Below are 10,227 nucleotides of genomic sequence, written 5' to 3' on the forward strand. Positions count from 1 at the left end.
AAAAATGGGTAAATGAAAAATAGATTAATGAAAAAAAGGAAATTGAGAAATTGATAATATGAAAAATAAATAAAAGAAAAATTGGGTTAATGAAAAAGCTAAATTATTTATTTAACCGCATTTTTTATTTATTTCACTCTTTTTCTTCATTTTTTGACTTATTTTACTCATTTTTTATTTATTTCACCCATTTATTTATTTATTTAATTTTGGCTGAAATGGCTCTCCATAATAAATAGGGGAGCATGTGTGGAAATCGGCTGACATAATTTAGAATTAACTTCACCGCAGCTATCAATATATTTCTTATTGGTAAATTGTAAATGTCAAAGCAAGACATGAGTGAATAGTAAGCATTTGAACATTAGATGTACACCAGGAAACACACAATTGGGAAAACAATTGTTTTGGTGTTTTTCTACAATTATTTATCGTTTCTTTTTCTACAGTCGACTCCTCAACTCTGACTGATTTTTCAGGCTCCTCACAAAAAGAGTTCATTAACATGTCAAACATTTAATAAATCGGGTAACATTAGACAAACTGGGAAACCGTTTGTTTTTAAACAAACTGCTGCTGACCATTTTGCAGCAATGTTTGCACAAGGCGACAGAAGCAGCCTGTAATTTGTATCGGCAGACAGAAAACATGAGCCTTTTATGAACAGAAAGCCACCCGGCATTAAATCACTTCTGTTTCTGTGCTGCGAGGAAGACGCTTTTATAAAAATGACCCGAGTAACAAACTTTTCATGCAAAAGACGAAGGACGGCGACGTGAGTCACTGAGTCTCATTAGATAGCCGTATAATGCATTAGAGAATGTGCCCATCCATAAATGAGGGATGTATTGCCTCTTTAATGAGAGTAGTGAGAAGAAAGAAAGAAAAAAAAACCCAAACACTTAAAAAAAAATAAAAAATTGTTATGAGCAAGAAAAGCCATAACATGCAAACAACTGCAGCAAAGTGTTCCCATCTGCTGCTAGGAGGCAGGCCATAAACTACTCCCCACCACAAATATCCCTGAGGTTAATGGGGAGCTGAGCGCTTCGCCATGTGCACTGCGTGGGACTGCCAAATCCAGTTTGTTCTGACACGTTCCCCCCACAAAAAAAACAAAACAGTGAGAAATATGCAGCACCCTGGCTAAGGCTGGGCAATATCTGCACGAGTGTCTGCAGATTCAGATGATAGCAGCACATTTCCAACTCTCACTCCAGTTTAAGGTTTAGTAAACAGGATGAAATAATCGGCAGGCTGTCGGGCTGCTAGGCTGAGCAAACAACAGTTTGACGATTAATTGGAAAGCAGAAGGTAGGAGGGGGGGACCAGACAACGAGGAGGAATGTGGGAGATAGAGTGAGTGTTTATGATCATCTTACTTCTCTGGAGTGAATCTCTTGAGCATAGACCGGGAAAAGAAACTCAGACTCGCCTTCATCCAGCTTCACTCCATCAGGGTGTACTTGTAGGAGTCCCATCCCTTCCTAAAATAAACGACTTAATTTCAAGAAATAAAATAACACAAAACAGGCTTCAGCTGAGTTTCAATATTCACATTCGCCGCTTTGATTGTTGTGATATTTCTCCTAAGACTTCGGGTCTGGGCTCATGGGCAGGCTCTTAAATAAATAGCATGTCTATAAATATATGAGTATGTGTGTGAGGCTGCTTGGTGCATCTCTGTTTCTTCATAAATCTGCAGCTGCCATCTGGACTTGAGACAGAAAGCTGAAAAGACTCCCTGAAATAGCAGTCGCACTGTCCTCTTTAAACAGCCAAGTACAAGCTAATGGTGAAAACGCCTTTGCTGCAACGTGCGTCCTGATGTTAGCGGACTAGGTGAAGAAAAATAACAGAGAATTTAAAGCGTATTCAAGAGGAGCGCTGAAATGGAACGGAAAATGTGAGCAGGGCGCACCGCGTTGAACCACATCACCCGGAGGATCCATATGGTGAGGGCAAAGTTGACCACCAGGATGACGATGAGCAGCAACACAAACAGGTAGAGGCAACGTTTCCTCCAGCCGTAGATGCCAATCTTGTAGATGTGGTCGGGCACGGGCCGGGGCGCGTCGACGCCTTGGGTGGTGCTGACGTACTGCTCCCGAACCATCTGTCGGATGAGGGCAACACATGTTGACAGGTACACAGGCAAGAGAAATGGATGCTTTAAGTCAGATTGAACATGGCATGCCGTGACATCAGTCAGGGATGAGAGAGTTGAAGACGCTTTGGTGGAGAGAAACCCCACCAAACCTCAGCAAAACACAAAACTCTCTTTAAAAAAAATTATCGATGAATACGGTGGCTTGCAAAAACGTTCCTTCAGCCTTTTGCCATGTTACACACATAAACTTTAACTGATCTCTAAGGAAAATTATAAATTGTTTACAATTTTTTAAATGAATATTGGCATGAAGTTTTAAGCAAACATTAACTTATAAGTAAACAGAAGACAGCTGAGTATAATTGAATAAATCCAGCTGTAAAGTGAAGACCTCTGTTGTTTGAGAATATTAAAAGCCAACAGCAACATGGAGACTTACGAACGCACCAAACGGTCAGAAAGAAAGTTGTTTAGAGGAGGGGTAGGTTATAAAATAATAGAGTCATAGAGTTTAATCCAGGGAAAAGAGTGTAGCACCAGAAACATACAAAGACATGGCCGCCCAGATAAACTGACAAGCTTGGGCAAGAAGAACAAAAACCAGGGAAGCAGCTACAGGCCCATGGTAACAAAGTCAGGAAGACAAATAGTCATATAGTCCCTGAATGTGGTCTTTATAAGCATCAAGAAGACACTTAAAGAGTGTTTTTATAAGTGTCCATTGCCAAAAAAAAGACAGAGAGGCAGAAATGTGGTAGAAGTTCCTCCGGTTCGATGAGACCAAAATGTAGCGGTTTGACCTGCTAGCAAAGAGCTATCCGCTGCTCAAAGCTAGCATGCTACATCAGCCTGAACATTACCAGACAGGTGATGTTCTGGTGATTACAAAGCCATTACTAAAGTCACAGAACTGATACTCTCCACAGTATCAGTACTGTGGAGATGCTTTCTGTCAGTAGGGACAGGGGAGCTGGTCAGACTTAGTGGGAAGATGGATGAAACTTATTTTTCTTGCCCGGTTAAAAGATTGTGTTTATAATTCCCTTGGACTCTTAGAAATGTCCTTGATGAACCTCGTTATTAATTCATGAGCAGACATTCCTTTGTAAAGAATTGTGAATGCATTCTTTGGTTTTTCTGCTCAGAAAGTTACAAGGTGCATGTCTGACCTTAGATAACAATGTTGCTTTCAGTCAGAAGAAAACTTTACCTCGTCAAACAGTTTTTTTTTGTTTTTTTCTTTATAGCTACCTACACGACGTGGCTAATGCTGTACAAACATCTGCTCTCGTGGGTCTACTAGGGCCTGATTGCATAATGACTGCAGGGAGAGCCTGTGGCTGAGTTTGGACGCAGAGAGTGATGGACTCACAGAAAGAGAAACAGAAGTTTGGCCAATGGATTTCAAGCCTCATTATTGTATTTACAATTCACTTTTCTTCTGCTTTCTTCTTGTTTTTCCCGATTTCACTCTTTTCGAGTTTCAGCAGGCCTTATTCGTTTTGCCTTCACAAACTTGTGGTAGAGATGAAACAAAGCACGCCCATCAAAATGACTTTTTGTACTGCTTAGGATGCGCCCGGAGCATGGGAAGCGGACCAGGACAGGTGCCTGACCCACCTGGCCTGTTTGATGCCACATCTGGCCCATGTAGCGGAAACACACAAACCTCTGCAGAGACGAGACACAGCAGTCTTATTTCGGACCAAAGTGAGGCGTCTTCTACCGGTTTTATTTTGGTGGTATGCTGACTGACCCAAGGTGGTTCACTGCAAGTACACTTTTTTCTTTTTTCTCTCCAAACTTAAAGCTATGTCCGATGTTTAGGACAACATTTTGTGAAGAATCTTGTATTGAAACTTCAGGAAGAGAAGAGAAAGTTGGATTTTAACTTCCACTGAAATTTCTCTTTTTAGTTTGAAGTTATTTCATGTTTTTGTTTTTGTTTCTTTGCATAATTAATCATAGGTAGATTGTGTGATTATGTATAGGTTAATTAGTGACGAGCAATTATTTATACAACAAATACTCAATTTCAAGATGAAGCGTCAATATTGTAATTTTCATATAATAAAAAAAAAATCTCAAATTAAGAAAAAAAAAACACCCTTAATATCAATTGTCAACACATAAGAAGGTTTAACACAAAAGCATATTAAATAATAACTCTCTTTTGCTACAGTGTTAAAGCGAGAAGCAGCTTCTACAGCTTTTTGCAGCAATGCTCTTCTCGCAATCATTGCGATTAATAGCATTGATAAATAATCCCTGTGGAATGCTGCATCATCCTCTTTGTTATGACAGTTAATGCATCAGATATTTGGTTGAAATTGCTGATATGGAAGAGTGTTTGAAATAAATGTACTGCCCTCTTTATCGCTAAAACTGGAGCTCACACACAAAACAAAAACAAGCACCATTAGGGAGATCGATGAACGTTGGAATCCGTTGGGAAACGTGCGTCATCTTTCCTGCGGTCGTGGTCTTGGGTTACTGAATACAGTAATTTTGGTGAATTTTCATCTTTGACACTGAGTTTCCATTACTGCAGGATTTAAGCACACAATGTTTATATGCAATATACTTTCCAAGCCTTTCAGCTTGGCTTTATAAATGCACCCCGCCTAATGACACATCCACATAATGCTTCACTCACACACTGTGCAGTCTGTGATTCATGAGCCCGGCGCTTGGGCACTGTGGCTTTAGAAGAGCGGTGCCAACACAGAACTACACAATTTCCCAGCACCTTTTGAAAAAGGGGGGAAAAGGAAAACGCAACCTAATACAGAACAGAAGCACTTTCTGCTTACAGTATCAGCTTCATAAGTGTCGACGCAGCAAGAACTTCCAAAAGGATTTTATTTAATAGAACAACGCAAAGTGGAGCAAGGCTACTTAGTGGAATGATAATTATACATGATTTGAAAAAGGGCTAAGCGTCACGACCAAACAACACCAGGAAAGTTGAGGAGAGAGTTGTGGAGAAGTTTAAATCAGTTTTTAAACAATATTCAATTCAACTGAAAAAGTACTTTAATGTTGCAACTCAAATTATTCAAGATTCGTCAAAGAGTTGTTGTAGATGGGAATGGCTGTGGGCCTGCAGCAGTCTGTATTACAGCCAATTTAAAGAAGCCTCTGACTGAAAACACTGATTCTCAAGCTTTGAACGTCCCAATGCGCTGCTCAGTCCTTTATCCAGAAAGGGAAAGAATATGGCACAACACTAAACCTACACAAGACATGAAGGTGAGAATAAAAGAAGCAGCCAAGAGACTCTGGAAGAAGGTGCTCGGCCTATTGGAACTAAAATCTAACTTTTAGGTGTACATGCAAAACAAAAGAAAAGAAAACACCTCTTGCACAAAATGTCTTGCTACAGATAGGCGCCAGCATCCCTCCTGACCCCACTAGGGACATGGGTGTAAGAAAATGGATGGATGGATGAAACCATGTATCATCCTCAGTGAAAAAAAAACAAGGTTGAGGCTGTAAAGTGAGAAAAAGTCCGTGAGGATGAATGTGGCACAGGAAGATGTTGTGTCTTGAATCACAGCAAGGCTTAAGTTGCGACCCAGGACTCGTTTTCTGTGTTCGGGTCACGTGAGGTCAGATCAGGCTCGGACTGCTGACCCCTCTGAGTGAGATCCCGGTCGGCGCATTTGGACCACCTGACAAGGTGACAACAAGGAACCTTGGGGGAAGATTTCACTGAGACAAGGCAAGTGTGTGTCCAAGAAGCTGAAGGCCTGACAGGGCTGCGGTGAAAGAGGAGCTCTGTCAGTTTCTATTGATAGATCTGTAATAATAACCAAAAAAATAGCTGCAGAGAACACTGCTGTCATTGAGGAGAAAAGCTGGGGGGGAACACTGTCAGCTTTGGGTTATTACAAGTCAACAAAAACCCACCCAGAACAGGTAGGAAATAAAGACAAAGCCGCTTTAGATCTTCAGCCTTTCTTAGGGAAGCCGAACAAAGACGTCTTGTCTTATCGGCGTTTTCTCAACACGGCTTCACTGATTTACGCACAGCACAGATGTTGGATCCTACGTTCTCAGCTAGGTTCGCTCTCCATCACGGTAAAACCAACACTCCTCAAACCGAAAAGTAATTCTTCCCCGACAGGAACAGATGCTCAGCCGAGCACATCGTCTTTCTGCGGGCCCCAGGGGCCGTCGATGATACGGCCGGAAGCCGAATTAGCATGCAGCGGCAAACTGTACCGACAGGCTAAACTAAGTTTCTGCAAATAATGAAGGTAAACATCTTTTTCCAGCTGCACAGCGAGGGCTGACAGATAAAAGCGGAGGAGCTGGCTCCCGGCTCTCAGAGGGCCGGCTTGTTTCCCTCTGCCTGCAGTAAACACTTGGAGAGTGTGTGTTAAGGGCATAAAAGGCTGAAAGTGTTTCTATGACCAAATCTGCATCTCCACAGGACCTGTCACATGCCCTGCAAGCTCAGCAGTGATGAATAGCCCCTCTTTCATGAACAAATAAATGAATGTTGCCTCCAAATAGGAGGAAAAAAAATAACTGCGATATCTTCACGGGGGGAGAGAGAGAGAGACGAGCAGCGCTCTCGATAAGGAATAAGTTATGCGGAAATGCTTGTTTTTTTTTTTTTTCCTGGCTTGTATCTCACCTTGTTTATATTTTTTTAATCCTATCTGTGCGAATGATTCAGGTGTAGAGGGTGAATCTGCAGGGAAAACAGCCCAGTTTTGCCAGTCATCTGCTGATTTGGAGAGCACGGATCGATTCACGTTTAAATGTTTGCCATTTCCAGGGATCTCCACTGAGGCCTGAAAGAGAAGCACACTCTCCCAATTAAACCCATTCCAATATCCCAGAGCTAGATCTATTAACACCAGCAGCTTTTGGTGAGCTCAAACCTTGATCAGATCAGGAACTTTAAGCAAACGAGCTCTTGGTTTGTTCATTATGGTGGCTAATGAATTTAGCTGGAATCCAGTGTAATTACTCTAAATGAACACATCAAGAGGCCTCTGTGCATTCAGCTGCTGGAAAATAAAGGAGGAGGAGGCATCTAAAAGGTTGGATCCGTCTGATGCGCCCTTCAGCTCCACTTTCAGGCCTTGCCACCAGGCTTTAAACCGCAGGCTGATCCCTCCATAGCAACCCAAATAAACACTCCCTGAAGAGCCTCGCTGCCAGACTGCCAGGAACGCTTAGTGTGTGCAGAGTTTAGCACAAAAATCTGACCGTTTCTAAGTTAATCTGCTAGTTTTAAAACTCAAATATGAAACACGCAGTGCAAACAAATGACAGTTTCTGATAGGGGGAAAAAAAAAGTCTATCCCCTTTTTTATGTAAAATGTCCATCTGTACTCGTAAACCTCGTTTTTAACTTGATGTTAAAACAATTGAGATGCAGTGCTCCAATGCATTATCTGGATAAATGTGTCTCCCTGATGATGTCTGGCCTCTGGATGAGACCGAGGATCTGATCACTTCAAATCCTCAGGTCCGGGCTGTGATCCAGGTTTCCACATGAGCTAAAACTTGAACAAATCATGCGTTAGAGTTTTTGACTGGTTAGCAACTATTAAATGTGTAGAGGAAGGAAAATACTTAAAGGATCTCTGAGCTGAAGTTCACTCTGTGTGTATAGAGGATAGCCGGTGTCAAGTCTCAATGCTCTCCTGTGATGCCTTCATTTCTAAAAATAGGACGCAAGTGTTGTGAACTACATTTAAAACAAAAAAAAAGCCATATGGTCTGCAGACTCAGAGGTAATACCTGATATTGACCAAGCAGTGTAAAACTATAGTCTACAAGACTAATATAAGGACTTACAGTGAGTTATTTTTGTGTTTCACTTCTGTTGGCCATGTATGGTAAAACTGCTCACAGCCGGTTCACTAAAAACATACTTTCCTAATCCCAGGAAACCTCTGAACTGAACGGAAAGTTATCACAGCGCAACACATAAAACGCTAAGGTGGACGAAACCTTTAAGCCACGCTTACTAGGTTAAAGGTCAGCACTGTGAAACCCTTTGAAGTTCATTTCAAGAGGAGATACACACACGACAAATGCAGGGAAATAAAAACAATCCGAGCTACTCACGGTTGCGTGTCGAGGCACAGCAGTCCTCCTTCCAAAGCAGCAGATCCTGAGCTGCTCCCAGCAGCTTGAGAGGCAGCAGCGCTGGAGCTCCTCACTCGTCTGTCAGCCGCTCAACAGCTGCGTGCCATAAATCCAGAGCTGGGAGACGCATCCGGGTTGATCGCCGCGAGACGGCGCTCCCACCCCGACTCTGTCCTCCAGACATTTAAACATCACCGTCAGTGGGGCTCTGAGTGAGAGAGGGAGAGACAAAAATGGAAAGAGGAGGGCAGAGTTTCCATCACTCACACACACACCCACACACAGACAGACAGACAGAGACAGTCAGCCACAGTGAACAAAGGCAGCTGTTTTTCATGCTCTGTGTCACTTTCACTGCCCAGCCCAGAGCCTGATCAAGTACCTTCTAATCTGAGACTTCAGTCGTGGCTCTCGACATGAAGCTGAGCTTCCTGATTGCTTAGCCAGTGGGAAATGTGGGTTACTGAACTCATACGGGAAATTTGGTTACTGGAATCATAATTCTTAGAGCTACTGAACTTGTATGTGAAGATCCATGAGTAACTTCAAAAGCAGCCCTTTACTCATAAATCAACAAGAAGAAATAAAAATCTCCATTCATTCCAGTTCTATCATGACACAAGATAAAAACATATTGTTTTGTATTTCATAGAACATTTGCAGACGTTTTGTTTTTGAATAATTAAGCTTGACTGATGCTTTTTTTTAGGTCTAAGCAAATCAGACGTGACATCAACTAAACCAGCTGAAAAGGAAAAGGTCCAMCTGGACAAGAGTAACAGTCTGTGTACCTGTGGTCACAGAGAAAAAGAGCATTTTGATCTAATAAAAGATGTAAACAGTTTATGTTAAAGTGAGACTTGTATTTAAGCTTCCTTGCTATTTTTGTCCTGCTGAGCCATTTGGGAGGCAAAATGCATTTTGCATCATACCTTTGGTACATTTTATTTTTTTCTTGATAACGTTTCTTCTAAATCTAAAACAATTAAACATTACGATTACCCGATTACCTTGTCCTAATTTCATTTTTAAATCCTACTGCTGAGCTTTTCACTTCTTGTTCACCAGGCTCATAATTGACAGCAGGTGTGAACCCAAGATTGAATGCTGAAACTGAACCATATTTGCAGCTGCTGTTTGATTCTCCCAATATTTTCACTTGAATTTAAAATGTGTAAAATGTCCTGAAGCTACTGCCAATGTTTAATTTTAGAATGTGAAGTTTGTGCTGGACAGCCAGAATGAAAAGACAAATGCAGCTCTGTGTTTGTTTTCTTTACAGGCTGAGTGTTGGAGGACCTGATGGATGTTGCATGCATGTCGAAGGCGTAAACCCCGCGGTTTGTTTGGTTGTCGGTGCTTGGGGGGAAACACCGCGCGGTGACAAAGGGAGGGTTAGCAACATCCATCAACAAAGTGCTGCACATCAATTGCCTTGAGCAAACATTTGAGTTTCTTTTCATGCCGTTATCAGCAAACCATAAACCTCCAAAGCCAGATGCTTTTATGGCACAACAGGGCATTTATGAGAGAGATATATAGACACCCTTCTGTCAAATTTTAATCAGAGTTTGATGGATTAAACGTTATCAAAGCCCGCCCCCTTTAATTACCCCCTCCCTCCTCCTGCTCCCCCCATAGGACGTTTGTGACCTCGTGACCTTCCCCTATGGAAACTTTGTAACCTCCCCCCATAGGACGTTTGTGACCCTGTGACCTCCAATACCCTTCAGTCAAATTTTAATTGGAGTTTGAAGGATTAATTGATATGAAACCCCTCCCCCCTTCCTGTGACCGGAAATTCCCCCACGAACAAAGACTTTAATCATACGGAAACTTTGTGACCTCCTGACCTCCCTCTGTGACCATCTGCTCGCTGTTAACTCCTCCCGAACTCTTTGAATTAAACAATAGGAATCATTTACTTGTAAGTGAATAAATAAATATACTATATTCTAAACCATGTTGAATTAGATTAGGAATAATGTAACTATCTCCGGTTT

General features: G+C 41.9%; 1 protein-coding gene across 2 annotated transcripts in view; it reads right to left on the reverse strand.

Annotated features, from left to right (window-relative positions):
- The window catches only part of sgcg (sarcoglycan, gamma), a 20,954-nt gene extending 12,540 nt beyond the window's left edge, over positions 1-8,414 (reverse strand). The window contains exons 1-4 of one of the 2 annotated variants that reach the window (XM_008425906.2): positions 8,204-8,414; positions 6,756-6,915; positions 1,922-2,116; positions 1,383-1,487 (exon numbers count right to left, since the gene is read on the reverse strand). In XM_008425906.2, the coding sequence (XP_008424128.1) occupies positions 1,383-1,487; positions 1,922-2,116 (300 nt within the window). In that variant the 5' untranslated portion in view covers positions 6,756-6,915; positions 8,204-8,414. The remainder of the gene's footprint in view (positions 1-1,382; positions 1,488-1,921; positions 2,117-6,755; positions 6,916-8,203) is intronic. The other variant, XM_008425905.2, reaches the window with a different exon arrangement.
- Positions 8,415-10,227: the final 1,813 nt, after the last annotated feature.

The sequence above is a fragment of the Poecilia reticulata genome, linkage group LG13, assembly GCF_000633615.1.
Source record: "Poecilia reticulata strain Guanapo linkage group LG13, Guppy_female_1.0+MT, whole genome shotgun sequence".
Classification (NCBI taxonomy): Eukaryota; Metazoa; Chordata; class Actinopteri; order Cyprinodontiformes; family Poeciliidae; genus Poecilia; species Poecilia reticulata.